Source organism: Oncorhynchus keta, chromosome 19 (genome assembly GCF_023373465.1).
Source record: "Oncorhynchus keta strain PuntledgeMale-10-30-2019 chromosome 19, Oket_V2, whole genome shotgun sequence".
NCBI classification, from domain to species: Eukaryota; Metazoa; Chordata; class Actinopteri; order Salmoniformes; family Salmonidae; genus Oncorhynchus; species Oncorhynchus keta.
The window spans coordinates 44,052,261-44,071,343 of NC_068439.1; the positions used below are offsets into that span (position 1 = coordinate 44,052,261).

Consider the following 19,083-nt stretch of genomic DNA (forward strand, 5'->3'; position numbering starts at 1 on the left):
TAAAATGATACAGTACTGCTGAAGTAGGCTAGCTGGCAGTAGCTGCGTTGTTGACACTACACTAATCAAGTCGTTCCGTTGAGTGTAATAGTTTCTGCAGTGCTGCTATTCGGGGCTAGCTGGCTAGCTAGCAGTGTTGTTTACGTTACGTTGCGTTAAAAGAACGACAATAGCTGGCTAGCTAACCTAGAAAATCGCTCTAGACTACACAATTATCTTTGATACAAAGACGGCTATGTAGCTAGCTATGTAGCTAGCTACGATCAAACAAATCAAACCGTTGTACTGTAATGAAATGAAATGAAAATGTGATACTACCTGTGAATGCGACCGGGTTGTTGAGTTCTATTCAGTAGACGTTGGCTAGCTGTTAGCTGTTAGCTGTTGGCTAGCTAGCAGAGTCTCCTACGTTAAGGACGACAAATAGCTGGCTAGCTAACCTCGGTAAATTAAGATAATCACTCCAAGACTACACACTCTAAACTACACAATTATCTTGGATACAAAGACAGCTATGTAGCTAGCTAACACTAAACTAATCAAGTCGTTCAGTTGAGTGTAATAGTGTAATAGCACTACAGTGCTGCTAATCTGTGGGCGTTTGCTAGCGTTTGCTAGCTGGCTAGCTGCTGGGCGAATAGCAGTGAAGGCTACGTTAGGGCGACGAAATACGATAATTATGCAATTATCTTTGATACAAGGACGGCTATGTAGCTAGCTAAGAAGAAATTGCTAAGATTAGACAAATCAACCGTTGTACTATAATGAAATGTAATGAAATGTAATGAAAAAGTTATACTACCTGCGGAGCGAAGTGCGATGCGACCGCTCGCTCCAACCCGTCAGGTTGGAGCGAGCACCTACCAACCAGTAAGAATTCCGGCTCTCACAGACCTGTTAATTTTTATTTAAGAATCCCTCCTCTTCTCCATTCATTACCTGTATTAACTGCACCTGTTTGAACTCGTTACCTGTATAAAAGACACCTGTCCACACTATCAATCAAACAGACTCCAACCTCTCCACAATGGCCAAGACCAGAGAACTGTGTAAGGACATCAGGAAAAAAAGTGTAGACCTGCACAAGGCTGGGATGGTCTACAGGACAATAGGCAAGCAGCTTGGTGAGAAGGCAACAACTGTTGGCACAATTATTAGAAAATGGAAGAAGTTCAAGATGACGGTCAATCACCCTCAGTCTGGGGCTCCATGCAAGATCTCACCTCGTGGTGATCAATGATCATGAGGAAGGTGAGGGATCAGCCCAAAACTACACGGCAGGACCGAGTCAATGACCTGAAGAGAGCTGGGACCACAGTCTCAAAGAAAACCATTAGTAACACACTACGCCGTCGTGCATTAAAATCCTGCAGCGCACGCAAGATCCCCATGCTCAAGCCAGCGCATGTCCAGGCCCGTCTGAAGTTTGCCAATGACCATCTGGATGATCCAGAGGAGGAATGGGAGAAGGTCATGTGGTCTGATGACACAAAAATTGAGATTTTTGGTCTAAACTCCACTCGCCGTGTTTGGAGGAAGAAGAAGAATGAGTACAACCCCAAGAACACCATATTAACCATGAAGCATGGAGGTGGAAACATCATTATTTAGGGATGCTTTTCTGCAAAGGGGACAGGACGACTGCACCTTATTGAGGGGCGGATGGATGGGGCCATGTATCGCGAGATCTTGGCCAACAACCTCCTTCCCTCAGTAAGATGATTGAAGATGGATCGTGGCTGGGTCTTCCAGCATGACAACGACCCGAAACACACAGCCAGGGCAACTAAGGAGTGGCTCCGTAAGAAGCATCTCAAGGTCCTGGAGTGGCCTAGCCATTCTCCAGACCTGAAACCAATATAAATCTCTTTGGAGGGAGCTGAAAGTCCGTATTGCCCAGCGACAGCCCCGAAACCTTCTGGAGAAGGTCTGTATGGAGGAGTGAGCCAAAATTCCTGCTGCAGTGTGTGCAAACATGGTCAAGAACTGGAGGAAACATGATCTCTGTTATTGCAAACAAAGGTTTCTATACCAAATGTTAAGTTCTGCTTTGCTGATGCATCAACTACTTATGTCATGCAATAAAATGCAAATTAATAACAAAAAAATCATACAATGTGATTTTCTGGATTTTTGTTTTAGATTCCTTCTCTCGCAGTTAAATTACAGACCTCTACATGCTTTGTAAGTAGGAAAACTTGCAAAAACGGCAGTGTATCAAATACTTGTTCTCCCCACTGTATATAGATATTGGATGGACAGGAATGAAATGCATATACAAAATCTTTATGTCCCGTATCCTGTGTCCCTGAATGATTCAAATGAAAACACTAGAATAGTTCTGTGTATCAGTACCTCCCAATTATTTCTTACCCCTGTCTTCTTTTCCTCTTTCAGGTAATATCTCCAGCAAGTTTGGAGTTTATGAGCCATTATGAGGTGGAGCCGTCCATCAACCCAAGAACACACTCAACACTATAGTATCCAAACTAGTGTCAGATTGACTCTTACTTTCAGGGGACGTCATAAGTAAGTTTACCATTAACTTTTGTTCTCCATTTTGTAACAAAAGCCTTTATACACCTCCCACCATCACTCAACCAATGCCTCTGATTGTGACGTGCTAATATTATATATACTCTTATTATCTTTGTTGTGTTGTATTTTAATCCTCAAATAGATTCACATGAGTCTATTTAGAGACATATCTACGGGTGTTTCGTTGTCCCTGAGACCCTTAACCTGTGATTACTTTAAAGGTCACAGGTGAGGTCCTTGGGAACAAGGCTGCATGCATGTTCATCAGAATTTGGGTGAATGAAAAAAAAATAGAATAGGGGTTGAATGATATAATCGGGATCAAGAAGATGTCATCAGATGAATAAGCAAGAAAGCATGGAAGTATCATCACCAAAAGCATCAGTTACCCTACCAGAATTGTAACATGTTCCATTGCATGTGAAATGACTTGATAACCTGTGTCCAATGCATTTGCAATGTATTTAGAAACTAAAAAGGCACTCCAAACAACCTTTAAGGTGTTTGTGAAAGCAAAGACGGGTGGAATGCTTTTTTAATGTGTTAAAATATGACTTGTGTTACAAGAAAATGTGTTATTGTGAAATGATAGTATATCAAACAAGTTTTGAGCATTTACATTTCCAGTAGGTTGCCCTCACCAAATGATTTAATAGAATAATCATATGTGTACTATTAGCAAATAATATCGCTAAAGTTCAATGTACTAGATAGAGGAAAGACCAATTTTCTTGGAAAATATGGATAAGGAAGGTATCATGTTCAATGAATGGCATTGTAAATCAGGATGGTAAAATGTTGTCACACAAGCAATTAACAAAGGTATGTATGGCATATATATATATATATATATATATATATATATATATAACTCATTACAGCTCTACGACAAAAATGAAAGACAATTTCTCAAAAGAGAAAGGAGTTAATTGTTTTTTCTGCCTCCAATGAAAAACCAGGCATGGCTTAAAATGAATAGTATAAATCGTAAAATGTATCAGTTTCATTTAACTATTCTGCATAAAATTCAAGATAGTTGGGAACAGATTTTTGATGTCCCAATACCATGGGATCAGGTTTATGAACTGATATACAAAACAACAATTGACGCATTAATCCGTTCTTTTCAATGTAACCATTATATAAACTTCTCACCACGTGGCCTCCCGACAGTGCTTGAGGCATTTCTGCAGATCCAGGTAAGATCCCGGGCTGTGTCGCAGCCGTCCATGACCGGGAGACCCATGAGGTGACGCACATTTGGCCCAGTGTCGTCAGTGTTAGGGGAGGGTTTGGCCGGCCGGGATGTCCTTGTCCCATCATGTTCTAGTGACTCCCGTGGCGGGCCGGGCGCATGCACGCTGACACGGTCGTCAGTTGTACAGTGTTTCCTACGACACATTAGTGCGCGTGGCTTCCGGGTTCGGCAAGCAGTGTGTCAAGAAGCAGTGCGGCTTGGCCCTCGACCTTCGCTTCTCCCGATTCCGTACGGGAGTTGCAGGATGGGACAAGACTGTAACTACCAATTGGATATAATGAAATTGGGGAGATTATTATTTATTTTTTTACATTCTCCCCACTAAAATAATGCTCAATATATGGGGCATTGAACAGTCGGCTCTGTGCGGACTCAATAGATAATCTCTTTTGACATTGTCCTTCGGTGACTCACTTTTGGAGAGGTCCAGGAGTTGTTGTTTATGTGATAATACCAGAGAAGCCAGTGTTTGGATTTAAATACTGGCACCGGTGTTGTTAGGCCTGAGACGAAGTCGAGCAAACCGTGCCAATATATCCTTCAAACACCGGCTTCGAAGGGCATTTTTGATGTCTTCACTATTATTTTTGATGTATTTTTGATGTCTTCACTATTAATCTGCAATGTAGAAAATAAGAAAAATAAAGAAAATCCCTTGAATGAGTTCAGTCCAAAATTACTTTAATTCTGTAATGGAAATAAATGTATTTCCTTTTACCAAGTAATTTACGGTGTCTATGCCTTTAGTTTTCCATGTGGACCAAGTTATCGTGGAATGCTGAAAGCAAAGGATTGGCCATAAGGTTGTGTTTTTAGGGAGTGATATTGGTTTTTGTACAACAATTTTCTTCCATATTGTTATAGTTTTCTTAACTATGAAGTTTTTAATGTTCTTTGCTTTATCCTTTGAAAATAGACACTTAAAAAGATTCTGGGGATGAGTATGCACATGAGTATGCCAATTGTTCCTCTTTAGTGCATTTAACTGCATGTCACAAGTAAAAGCATTGAGTAGGGAGTTGATACAATTCCAAGACTGGAAAGTTAAAACCACCCTCCGACTTAGGAAAATGTCAATATTTTACTAGACCATAGAATTTCTGTTATGACCGAGAATACTTTTTTAGAGAATGTCTTCGGTGGGGTAATTTATATTGCTTAAATAAATACAAAATCCTTAGGAGCCATGCCATTCTAAAGAGGTTTATTCTGCCTGTAAGATTTATGGAAAGATTATTGTTTTTAATTTGATCTGCTTTCATATTGTTGAGTAATAGAATAAAGTTATCTTCATAAACTGAACAAAAATATAAATGCAACATGTAAAGTGTTGGTCCCATGTTTCATGAGTTGAAATAAAAGATCCCAGAAATGTTTTGTATGCACAAAAAGCTTATTTCTCTCATATTTTGTGCACAAATGTATTTACATCCCTGTTATTGAGCAGTTCTCCTTTGCCAAGATAATCCATCCACTTGACGAGTGGCATATCAAGAAGCTGATTAAACAGCATGATCATTAAACAAGTGCACGTTGTGCTGGGGACAATAAAAGGCCACTAGAATTTGGAGTTTTGTCACATAAGTAACCTCCAACCTTGTTTTAGAGAGTTTGGCTGGCCTCACAACCCCAGACCATGTGTATGGAGTCGTGTGGGCGAGTGGTTTGCTGATGTCAACGTTGTGAACAGAGTGCCCCATGGTGCTGGTGGGGTTATGATATGGGCAGGCATAAGCTATGGACAACGAACACAATTGCATTTTATCTATGGCAATTTGAATGCACAGAGATACCGTGACAAGATCCTGAGGCCCATTGTCGTTCCTTTCATCCGCCGCCATCACCTCATGTTTCAGCATTATAATGCACGGCCCCATGTCGCAAGGATCTGTACACAAATCCTGGAAGCTGAAAATATCCTGGTTCTTCCATGGCCTGCATGTTTGGGATGCTCTGGATTGACGTGTTCAACATCGTGTTCCAGTTCCCGCCGATATCCAGCAACTTCGCACAGCCATTGAGGAGTGGGACAACATTCCACAGGCCACAATCAATCAACAGCCTGATCAACTCTATGAGAAGGAGATATGTCGCGCTGCATGAGGTAAATGGTGATCACACCAGATGATGACTGGTTTTCTGATCCACGCCCCTACCTTTTTTAAAGGTATCTGTGAACATTATATAAGCTGTAAGTCAGTAAAATATTTGAAATTGTTGCATGTTGCATTTATATTTTTGTTCAATATATATTTGTTTTGTCGGATGTCACTTATTAATTATCCTAATTATTTCACTGATTTCTGTAGATTTTAGTTCTTTTTTTTATATTGCCATTATTTCGTTAATTTTCCACGTTAATTTTATATCATGAGATTTTTTAGTATTCTGAAAATATTTGTAGCAAAAAGGGGGCATTGAGCTTTCAGTATTGGTCAGGTATATCAGAAGATAATCTTCAAATAAAATGTGCTTATATTCATGGTTACCAATACTGATACCTGCTACGTTTAGGTCCTGTCTAATTCTTTCAGCAAGCGATTCAATTGCCAGTGCAAACAGGAGGGTGGAGGGGGGACATCCCTGTCTTGTGACCCTTTCCAAAGCAATTTAATGAGATAATGTATTATTTGTGTATATTTTTGCTTCAGGACATTTATATAATATTTATTTGAAATGTATTATTTTAGCTGGAAAGTTAAAAGCTTCCAAAGTTTTGAATAGAAAAGGCCATTAAAGATGATCAAAAGCCTTTTTGGCATCAACAGCCATTATCGATGAATCTATATCTTGTGTGTATTGTATTAAACTGAAACATGTTCTTGTATTTGTTTGTAGGTGTCTATTTTTTTATAAACCCTGTTTTATTAATATGTATCAAGTTTGGTAAGACTTTTACCATTCTATTGCATATAAGCTCTGTTATTATTTTATTGTCACAATTTATTTAACGTATGGGTCTATAATCAGCACGGGACTATCCAGATTTTCCTGGTTTCAATATAACTGAAGTAACTGTTTGATACATGGAACTAGGAAATACTGAATTGAGTAATATAATATATGCCATTTAGCAGAAGCTTTTATCCAAAGCTGCTTACGTTTTGGCGTGGGTGGTCCTGGGAATTGAACCCACTACCCTGGCCTTACAAGCACCATGCTCTACCAACTTGAGTGATGTGTGCTGTCATTTGTGTAAATAGGGGGGCTACTTTGTCTCAAAATGTTGAGTAGAATTCTAGGTGCTTTTCTCCATGCAAATGTTTCTAATATTTCTTCTTGGGTGATCTCCGTTTTTAGGTATTATTTGTTTGTCTGCTGATAATTGCTTCAGAGTTGTTGAGTCTAAGAATGCTATAGGATGTCCAACTGTTGTTCAATTCTGATTGACATACATTTTCAGATAATCTTTTAAAATCACGTTGTTTCTAAGTAGTGCTTTTGTATCTTTATCTTTTAAAATTATAACTTATTTAGCATGTATTCGTTTTGTGAGAGCTGCGAGATATTTACCAGGTTGATTTGCCATTAAACAGCATGCTTTATTTGAGTTTAACCTGTAGTTGTTGGATCTCTTCAAAGTAAAAGATCGTATTCCTGCTTAAATTCCGTCCTTTTTTTCTTCTTTACCCTGTAAGATTGTTTATGGGCTTTTTCTAAAATAGTGATTTATTTGTCTTTAATTTTCATTTCTAAATCAGATGTAATTTTTTGCCGAGTATGAGATTATCATCCCCTAATGTACATTGGCAACCCAAATTATATTGAGGGTTGGTTTTTCTCTGTCCTCTATGTAATGATAAATGTATTATTTATTTTTTGTTTACGTATTTAACACATTTCTGGCGCTCTGTTTATTCTCCAAACTGTGGGGGGTTGCTGGTTAAATTGTATTAGTTTTTTTAGACGCCATGAGCAACCAATGGGATACCACTGGAGGGGCATTCCCTATTGGCCGGATTTGTGCTCTGACCACTAATATGGTCCAATAAGAAGAACGCTAAGGGTCATGACCTACGTTCCCTCTTGCAGCGCATCTCCCCGGACTGCCGCGCACAACAAATACAGTATCAGCCCATGGAGAGAAGCATGAAATTGAAGTTCACTCAACTTTCTTTCTAGAGTTTTCCCTGTTAGGTAACACCACCAATGTTTCCCTTTACTGTGGCAATTGTGATCGAATCAACGCAATATTAGACACTTTCAATGCAAATCTAATTATCCAATAGATTTTGTTGTTGGCAGAACGCATAGGAGAAAGATTGCATTGACACGCACGACTCAGCTCATACTCTACACACATACCAGTGCGGCGTAACCAATCAGAGCTGCAGTAGGCCTATATGCAAATAGATCATTGCCATTTATGGATCTGTGCCATTTACTTTGGACTGTTAACGGCATGAGCGGTTGTGAGTAGATGCGCTTCTTTTGAGATCAGAGCGAGAGAACATTTTGTTAATATCATTTGCTAGTTAGTGAGTCATTAGCCCAGGTATAGATCATGTGTAGTCAGCAATAGGGGACTGACTGCTTCCGACAAGCGCACAAAACGTGTACATTTCTAGACCATAATTTCCACCATAATTTGCAAATAAATTCATTAAAAATCATACAATGTGATTTTCTGGATTTTTTTTCTCATTTTGTCTGTCATAGTTGAAGTGTACCTCTTTTAAGTAGGAGAACTTTCAAGACTTCTGCCCAGCTGCAGGGTAGCCTGGTGGTTAGAGCGTTGGACTAGTAACCGGAAGGTTGCAAGTTCGAATCCCTGAGCTGACAAGGTACAAATCTGTCGTTCTGCCCCTGTTCTTAGGCTGTCATTAAAAATAAGAATTTGTTCTTAACTGACTTGCCTAGTAAAATAAAGGTCAAATTTTTAAAAAAAAGCTGCTGAATACATTGAAAATAAGAATTGCTTCTTAACTGACTTGCCTAGTAAAATAAAGGTAATTTTTTTTTAAAAGCTGCTGAATACATGACAATGGAAGTCCTTTCAGAGACTGAATAGACTTTTATAGTCATCTTGTGTCCGTTATTGTTGAGTTTGTGTTGCAAATCAATAAAAACAGAACACTTTGATGGGTTGCTATAAACATGTTTCATTTCAATAAAGTAACATAAAATGTGATTAATTTGGTTGTTCCAATTATTTTACTGGTATTGGGAACTGTAATATTCACTGTCACTTAATCATGTATATCAACAATGTACATGATATACATTATGCATATATTTTACTTATGGTGGACCTATGTACGTACCTGTTGTGCAATAACTGAATAGATATACAGTCAGTTCAAAAATGATTGGCACCCTTGATAAAGATGAGCAAAAAGACTGTATATAAATAATACATATACTGAGCAATATGGTGAAATATGGTGGTGGATCTTTGATGTTATGGGGTTATTTGGTTTCCACTGGTCCTGGGGCCCTTGTTAAGATCAACGGCATCATGAACTTTACCCCGTACCAGGACATTTTAGCAAAAAACCTGGTTGCCTCTGCTCAAACCTGGCCGCAAATAGATCTTCCAGCAAGACAATAACTCTAAGCACACATCATTATCCACCAAAGAAATTGTTAATTGTCCACAAAATCTATATTTTGAAATGGCCATCTCAGTCTCCGGACTTGAGAACCCCATTGAAAACATGTAGTTTGAATTCAAGAGGGCAGTCCATAAGAGCAGACAAAGGATATCGAGAATATGGAACGATTCTGTATGGAGGAATGGTCTAAGATCCCTCCCAATGTGTTCTCCAATCTCATGAAACATTTTAGAAAAAGGCTCGGTGCCGTTATCCTTGCAAGGTGAGGTATTGAAAACAGGGGTGCCAATCATTTGGATAAACAACATCTTTCTCTGAGCAACAAAATAAAATAATTTCCCAATTTTTTTCAACACAATATTGCTCAGTATTTGTATTATATATTTTATTCAGTCTTTTTTTCTCATCTCTATCAAGGGTGCCAATCATTTTATTCCTGACTGTAGGTATCAAAATAATTTACTGAAAACAAAAATAGGTGACATGAAAAGGAAGCTCTTGTACAATAAATTGTACTAATATATTGTACAAAAATAAATGTAAATTACTCTCTAATTACTCTTATTTTCACTAACCCAGAAACAAATGAATTCTAGAAGCAAGCTTTTGAAAACAGCATAATATTTTATAAAAGCAGAATATTTCAATCACCTTACATTATCCAACCCTGGCTGGCAGTTTGGTTGTTTCTCTGGCCCTCTGGTAGTGGTTGTGCATCCTGGGACAGTTGATATTGATTGTGCCATTTGCTGGGGATACAGGCCGAGACACATTAGCACCCAGCTTGCCACTGTTGCTTGCCCCTGCTGCTGAAAAGCTTTATTAACTGCCTACATCAGCAGACCTGTCTCGTAACAATGCCAAATAACGCAGGGAGGTGGTGGGGGTATTAGTGGGAAGAGGGTTCAACATACAGTCTCTCTGGGGTTGTTTCTTATCAAATCAAAATCAAATCAAACTTTAATTGTCACATGCGCCAAATACAACAGATACAGGGAAATGCTTACTTTAACCAACAATGCAGTACAAGAAAGAGTTAAGAAAGTATTTACCAAATAAAATACAATTAAAATAAATAAAAAAGTAACACAATAAAATAACAATAACGAGGCTATATACAGGGGGTACCGGTTGGTATTGGGTCAATGTGCAGGGGTACAGGTTTTTCAAGGTAATTTGTACATGTAGGTATAAAGTGACTATGCATAGATAATAAACAGCGAGTAGCAGCCGTGTTAATGTAAATAGTCTGGGTGGCCCCAGGGATGTACTGGGCCGTACGCATTACCCTCTGTAGCGCCTTACGGTCAGATGCCAAGCAATTGCCATACCAGGCAGTGATTCAACCACTGATGGTGCAGCTGTAGAACTTTTTAAGGAGCTGGGTACCCTCTCCTGAGGGGGGAAAGGTGTTGTAGTGCCCTCTTCACGATTGTCTTGGTGTGTTTGGACCATGATAGTGGTTGATAGTGTTGGTGATGGTGATGTTGGTGATGTGGACACCAAGGAACTTGAAACTCTCGACCCGCTGCACTACAGCCCCGTCAATGTTAATGGGCGCCTGTTCGGCTCACCTTTTCCTGTAGTCCACGATCAGCTCCTTTGTCTTGCTCACATGGAGGGGGAGGTTGTTGTCCTGGCACCACACTAAACAGCCAGTCCTGCTTCTCTCCCTACCCCACACAGAGGCACGTACAGGGTTACCCGCATGCACACACACACAATTTGCCTTTTTTTTCTTATTCAGGCTGCTTCCGTCACTCGCCCATTACCTAATAACTATTCTGGCTCTTTCCCTTAATCTCCTTCCCTCCTCATAAACCCCTTCTCTCCCTCCATCCATCAGTCTTGTTCCTGTCTTTCTATTCTGGCCAAAGAAAGGTGTAGGGTATCAAGTCGTGCAAAAATCAAGCCTTCTAAAAAGTTTAACAATAGTAGTGTCTGGTATACTGTATATTTTCATTTTTTCTAAAGTTTTCTAAAGTTACCTATGCCATTACTTTATCCAGTTGCTGTAAAAGTTCTCAACCATACTGTAGGTCCCTAATGAGCCACCTGCAATTCCCAACAAGTGGGCTAATCCTATTGGCATGAGCCATAGGGTGTTTGTTTGCCGTTCATGGCCCAGTCCCTCCGTTCGCTACATTGGTGTCAGAAGTAGTATGAGCATGAGCCTTCCCATTCCGAGGGGGCAGTGTAGCAATCCTCGCTACAATTTCCAAGTGGGTTACCCTATTGGCGCAATGTTTACCTTACACACCAGTGACACAGGTTTATGTCCCTGTCCCTCTGTTTGCTACAATACTATAAACTACTTTTTATATATATATATTTATATCTAAAAGTTTGGAATTTCAAGACAAGTCTCAAGAAAAAAAGGTAAATCTAGCAATGAATAACAAATTAATTGATGAGCTATTAATTGTAATTATCCAAAGACGAGTAGATCTAGCAGGGTTGGCTGCTGTTGGTACTGTACAAGATCTAGCAGGGTTGGCTGCTGTTGGCACTGGATAAAATATTCACTCGCCATGATGGACAGATCAGCTCTTCTCCAGAGTAGCCACAAGGGGACACTGCAACCGCATGCATGCATTTTCTTCAGCTTTCAATTGGTTTATTTTTTAAATATCTTATTGAAATTTAGCAGCAATTTACAGTAGTGAGTGTATACATTTTCATACTGGTCCCCCATGGGAACTCAATTTGAGGTCATGATGCTATTATGAACATAAAAAAAACAAAACTAAATAGAAGGAGTAACCACAAGTTATTTTTTATATATTATTTTATATATTACAGAAAAACCAGTATGCATACAAGTAGTATACAAACAGACAATGGTAACATATGCTAGGGGGTACAGCAAATTAGAGACTATACAAAGACCTTAAAAGATGCACACATATTGATTGTTTTAACTTCTCCAGGATTGGTGGGTCCCCTGTGGGACGGTTGATCTAACATAGGCTAATGCAATTAGCATGAGGTTGTAAGTAACAAGAACATTTCCCAAGCATATCTGACAAATTTTTGTTACTCTAACTGCACTGTCCAATTTACAGTTGCTATTACAGTGAAATTATAACATGCTATTGTTTGAGGAGAGTGCACAGTTTTGAACATGAAAATTTATGAATAAACAAATAAGGCACATTTTGGCAGTCTTGTTACAAAATTTTGAACCGAAATGCAATGGTTCATTGGATCATTCTGAAACATTGCACATACACTGCTGCCATCTTGCGGACAGAATTTAAATGGCACCTGGGCTGCAATAATACAGTCGTGACCAAAAGTTTTGAGAATGACACAAATATTAATTTTCAAAGTCTATTGCCTCAGTTTGTATGATGGCAATTTGCATATACTCTGAAATGTTATGAAGAGTGATCAGATGAATTACAATGAATTGCAAAGTCCCTCTTTGCCATGCAAATGAACTGAATCCCAAGAAAAACATTTCCACTGCATTTCAGCCCAGCCACAAAAGGACCAGCTGACATCATGTCAGTGATTCTCTCGTTAACACAGCGGTGAGTGTTGACGAGGACAAGGCTGGAGATCACTCTGTCATGCTGATTGAGTTTTAATAACAGACTGGAAGCTTCAAAAGGAGGGTGGTGCTTGGAATCATTGTTTTTCCTCTGTCAACCATGGTTACCTGCAAGGAAACATGTGCCGTCATCATTGCTTTGCACAAAATGGGCTTCACAGGCAATGAAATTGCTGCCAGTAAGATTGCACCTAAATCAACCATTTATCGGATCATCAAGAACTTCAAGGAGAGCAGTTCAATTGTTGTGAAGAAGGCTTCAGGGCGCCCAAGAAAGTCCAGCAAGCGCCAGGACCGTCTCCTAAAGTTGATTCAGCTGTGGGATCTGGGCACCACCAGTACAGAGCTTGCTCAGGAATGGCAGCAGGCAGGTGTGAGTGCATCTGCACGCACAGTGAGGCGAAGACTTTTGGAGGATGGCCTGGTGTCAAGAAGGGCAGCAATGAAGCCACTTCTCTCCAGGAGAAACATCAGGGACAGACTGCAAAAGATACATGGATTGGACTGCTGAGGACTGGGGTAAAGTCATTTTCTCTGATGAATCCCCTTTCCGATTGTTTGGGTCAGCCGGAAAAAAGTTTGTCCGGAGAAGACAAGGTGAGCGCTACCATCAGTCCTGTGTCATGCCAACAGTAAAGCATCCTAAGACCATTCATGTGTGGGGTTGCTTCTCAGCCAAGGGAGTGGACTCACTCACAATTTTGCCTAAGAACACAGCCATGAATGAAGAATGGTACCAACACATCCTCCGAGAGCAACTTCTCCCAACCATCCAGGAACAGTTTGGTGATGAACAACACCTTTTGCAGCATGAGGAGCACCTTGCCATAAGGCAAAAGTGATAACTTAGTGGCTCGCGGAACAAAACATTGATATTTTGGGTCCATGGCCAGGAAACTCCTCAAAAACCCACAAATTCTGACAAACTCCAAGCATTGATTATGTGGCTGTGGCAGCATGCAAGAGCAGATTGCAGAAGTTGTGGCCCAGAAGTTAATGTGGCCCAGAAGTTAATTGACAGCATGCCAGAGCGGATTGCAGAGTTCTTGACAAAGAAGGGTCAACACTGCAAATATTGACTCTCTGCATCAACTTCATGTAATTGTCAATAAAAGTATTTGACATTTATTGAAATGCTTGTAATTATAATTCCGTATTCCATAGTAACATCTGACAAAAATATCTAAAGACACTGAAGCATCAAACTTTGTGGAAATTAATATTTGTGTCATTCTCAAAACTTTTGGCCACAACTGTACATAATGGCTTTTCGCTTGCATTTCAAAGATGATGGTACAAAAAAATATTTTAAAAACGGTTGATTTTTCCCTTTGTATTATCTTTTACCATATCTAATGAGTTATATTCTCCTACACTCCTTTCACATTTCCACAAACATCAAAGTGTTTCCTTTCAAATGGTACCAAGAATATACATATCCTTGCTTCAGACCCTGAGCTACAGGTAGTTAGATTTGGGTATGTCGTTTTAGGCGAAAATTGAAAAAAAGGGTCCGATCCTTAAGAGGTGAACAGCTTTCTTATTGGAAGAATGTGGAATGGTCTTAATGTACTGCTCGAATTCCTTATAAAAAACACAGAAGTGTTTTTTCACTAGTGAATTTACATTATTTTTCTGTATCCTTTTTATAGTTAAGAAAACCGAGCAGCACATTCTCCCATAAAAAAAAGTCATCAAGAATATGAACAATTATAAAACTAATATAACAATTATAAAACTAACAATTATAAAACTAATATTTTTCCATAATTTCTTTGCATGTAGACAATGCCATAATAAATGCAAAACTGTTTCTGGATGCTCAACACAAAAAGTACAGTTAATGTCTTTTTTGAGTTTCTTCAGGTAATGATTTGCAGGGTAATACTTATTGATCATTCTGAAAGAGACCTCTTTGACCTTGTTAATTGACCTTGTTAACAAGCAGGTATTTGTGTGATAATAACCAGACTTTTCCCCAACAGATATTACATAAGGAATGGATACAATATCCCTTTGAAATAAAGCACGTATAGACCTGTTGTTCTGAGGGAGCAAGGAGAAACATATTTTTCCTATTTGGAGACTCAACTGGATTAAGCGAGAGTAGGTCAAGAAAATGAGGTCTGGTTACAACTCTAAACGACATGAGAGTTCCAGATGGAATAGCATCAAAGACTATGGCGAACTCTCTAGGTGTAGTACTAACCACAAGTGTCATCAGTGTCCTGTGAAGGAAGAGGTCATAGACAACACATTTTTGATTTCAAGGATCGGAACTGAAAAAAGTGGTCCCACTTGCCCTTAGTGGTAGGGGTTTACAAATCAGCCCCCACAACTTCCGTTTGAAATTTACATCGCTAGCTAGCTAAAAAACAACAACAACAAGGACAAATGAACCATCTGTCAATTTTCATGAGATTAAACGATATCTAACCAAGGATTTTACCAAGGTGAGGCGTATGCTGCGCAGTGTGGTATTTTCATTAAACTAGCTTCGCTAGCAAGCTAACGGCGTCAGCTAGCTAGCTTGTTATCCATGGCTGTCGCAAGCGTTCGTGCTACCGCATGTTAGCTTTTATTTATTTTATTTTTTATTTAACCTTTATTTAACTAGCTAGCTAGTTAGTTGGCTTTGTCAAGATAACGAGTTAGATAGCTACCTAGCGAAATAGCTGGCGATGCTACGTAGAGCCAATTAGCTAGTTTATTTTCAAGTCCATTTAGTTAACTAGTTAACGTTACTTCTCGAACAGGGTTTCCCAAACTCGGTCCTGGGCCCCTCCCTCCCCCTGTGTGCACGTTTTTTCGCAAGCACTACCCATTTGATTCAAATATCCAATTCATCATCAAACTTTGATTATTTCAATCAGCTATTTAGTGTTTAGGAAAAAACAAAATGTGCACCCAGGGGTGGGCAGGACCGAGTGTGGGAAACCCTGTCCTAAAATATTCATATTATGTTTCCTCGAACAGCTGGTAAAGTTAGCTAACTACTACTAACCAAAACAATCACTGATTCAGGATACTAGCTAGCTAGATTTCAGAATCGCTTGAATGCAGTAACCTTAATTAGGGATGTCATGGAGACGTTCATATCAGATTTTGTTAGTATTGTGCACCTTACCATATACATAAATTAAAAATCAGTAAACACAAAATCAGTGTTTAGGTTGTGCATGTTGCAATACATGTTAGCTAAACTTTCTCGTGCCCATGTAGGTCAGTTTTATGAAGCAATGAGGGGGTGCACAAACAACATTTGTTTGTTTTGTAACTTTCTGGAGATGTGTGTTTTGCAGTGGGAAGCCCTAAGTAGTTCACTAGCCCTCCAAGAAAGTGAGCTGGAAGGACAGAACAAAGGAGCCAGGCTGCAAGAAAACAGATGAAAGAGGGGGCAACAATGTCTGAAGAAGGGGCAACAATGTCTGAAGAAGGGGCAACAATGTCTGAAGAAGGGGCAACAATGTCGGAAGAAGGGGCAACAGTGTCGGAAAAAGGACAGATAATTGCCTCTGATACTGGTAGTGATGAGGAGTTAGGTGAAGCATTGTCTAATGGCAACCCCATACCACCTAAGAGGGGAAAGGGAAGGCCCAAAGGATCAGGCTCTAAGACACCCAAGATACTGAGGGTACTAGACAAGCAGCCACGAGGCAGGCCACGTAAAGTGGTTGACCCTAATGCTGTTTCAGCAGAGCCAACTGCACCTCTGAAGCATGGCCGGCCCCAAAAAGTTAAACAACCAAAAAAAAGGGGTAGGCCGAGGAAGAACCCGCTATCAACTGAGGAGGAAGAAAAGAGAAAGAAACCGAAAAGCCAACCTAAGGGATCAAGAGTGTCGAAGCCTCTCGGAAGGCCGCGCATCCATCCCTGCATGGATCCCCCAGCCACCTCTGCCGAGCCACGGGGAGGAGGCCGTCCACGCAAGGCAATAATAGGTAAAGGTGCCCACTTACGGAAGAACCCACCTCCAACCTCTAAAGTTTCCAAGCCACCCGTTAAAGATGGTTCCCCGCGAAAGAGGGGCCGCCCCTTAGGCTCCGTACTAGCAAACAATGCCAAGAGAGCAGCAGAGAAGGATAGTTCCAATAGTGCACCCCCAGCCAAACGGGGGTGCACTGTTTCTCCAATAGTAAAGCTTTACCGCTGCACCAATGGTAAAGCAAATGTGTTAGATGAAGCTGCCATCCAAGCCCAGAGGCGAAGAGGCAGGAGAAAGACTGTGAAAGTTGATTATACAACTTATGATTCAGAGGAGGAGGAAGATGCAGAGAAAAATGAGGACGAAGACTTGTCTCCAGTTGAAGAGGAAATAAATCCACACAGTGATCATCACAAGCCTAGCAAACCTGGTAAGGTGGCGGCAGCCCTAAAGAAGGTGGGGGTTGTTTCTAAAAGGAGGGGCAGGAAGCCTGGCTCAACCAAAAAGGTTCTAAAGTAAAAGGAACCTAGGTGGAGCAGACTGAACAAGACAACATACCTTGTTGCCGGGAAACACAAAATATCAGTAGCATCTTGTAGGATGAATGGACATGTTTTTAACATTTTATTAATGGGATAGCTTTTACCTAACTCTTTAGTTTTCTCAATTAACCTACGTGTCTATTTGCTGTTGCTATTATTGTTGATGGTTTGTGGAAACCACGTGAATCGTTTTTATTTTTTTCATAGCTCGAATGATGTGAAGACAATTTCATCGACAGTTGTTAATGTATTGGTCTGTGCAGACTTATCCCATTTGGATACTGTTTCTAATTCCATGCTCATCCTTTAGGTCATGATATTCTCATTGAGCTTTAACTGAGATGTTTCTTCATCTCCATCCGAAATGTTACAATGTGGGAAAGATTAGGAATGTATGAATCAATTGTCTATTTACTCATATATGTAAATAAGAAGCTAAAATGGGTTAAATCAGTGTTTTGTTTGCTGTAATTAAAAAAAAATGAATACCATACTTTTAATTGTTGCCTTATCTCTCCTGAGGGTCTGCAATTTTCTAAATGCTAATGTCTTGTAATTTTATTTCCCTTAATTGCCAAAGCTTTGAATGTAACAACTTATCCTTCCCAGCCATCTTTGTTTCGATACAGATTTTGTTACTGTCACTGTCATGGCACCCTCTTCCCTATAAAGTGCACTACTTTGACCAGAGCCTACGGACCCTTGTCAAAAGTAGAGCACTATAAAGGGAATAAGGTGCCATTTGGGACGGCGCCATTAAACATAGTTGCACTTTCTTTCACTTGGGTCATTGCATACTTCACCTTGTGGTGTCAAGACGGTAACTGTGAACTTCCAATCCAATCATCACTAAGATTTCTCCCAGAAGATGTATAGTTATTGTCTACTGTGAGTTTTTTTTTGTTAGCTAGTATCATCCTTGTAATTCACTAAACATCACTACTCATAGTTATTTTTAAGACTTTGTTATCTGTCAGCTGTCAACTCTTTTACTTGTTTTTTATTACTTGGCTTTCAACTGAAGTGGATGGCTTGGTTTCACAGACTGGGCAAAGTTGTATGTAAATGTTGTTCAGGATTGCATGTATGTTAAACATGTCTTCTAGCCTGCTATTCATTTCTTTAATGAATTGTGTGCATGACAATATCAGTTCATACTGCATTGCAACTTTGTAGTTTCTGTAATATAGAAATCGTAATTGAGGTACACAGCAAAATCTATAATTTGTATGATTTCACGTTCCTGTAACAAGTTTCTTACAATTTCATGTTTTCAACTTGGTCTGGCTCTTATTCTATGTTGCCTCGATTAATTCAATGTTCTTGTCTTGTAATAATGTTTTTGGCAATGCAGTTGAACTATACAGATAAAAACATACATATTGTAAAACATACTGCATCTATCTCTGTAATTAGAAATAGGTATGTGAAGCCACCAAACATTAATTAGAGGATAATGTGAATTTGAGTTTTGTTCCAGAGAAAATATTTTGAAAGTTTGCTGTAATAAAGTGAAATGTCAAGATTTGTTTTATTTGTTGATGTTTTTTTTATTTTTAATCTCAATAAAAAACTAAATATGATTTATATGGGCTTTATTTTTATAGGATTGTGAAGCTTAATTGTTTGAAAAGCAGAATGGTGAATAAAAGTCAATTTTAATAGAAACTTATATTCGTGGCTGGTCAGGAATAAAAAGTTTGGTGGAA

The 19,083-nt window shown here is 39.4% G+C and overlaps 1 protein-coding gene across 1 annotated transcript; it reads left to right on the forward strand.

Moving 5' to 3' along the window:
- The first annotated feature begins 15,058 nt into the window (after nucleotides 1-15,058).
- LOC118398339 (myoneurin-like) lies at nucleotides 15,059-18,957 on the forward strand. The gene is made up of 2 exons (XM_035793575.2): nucleotides 15,059-15,360; nucleotides 16,210-18,957. Exon 2 carries the CDS (start codon nucleotides 16,293-16,295, stop codon nucleotides 17,349-17,351), a length of 1,059 nt encoding a protein of 352 aa, XP_035649468.1. The 5' UTR covers nucleotides 15,059-15,360; nucleotides 16,210-16,292; the 3' UTR covers nucleotides 17,352-18,957.
- Nucleotides 18,958-19,083: the final 126 nt, after the last annotated feature.

Bases quoted from the DNA above. Each gene is read 5' to 3' on its own strand.
- LOC118398339 (XM_035793575.2), top strand. From the start codon at position 16,293: ATGAAAGAGGGGGCAACAATGTCTGAAGAAGGGGCAACAATGTCTGAA.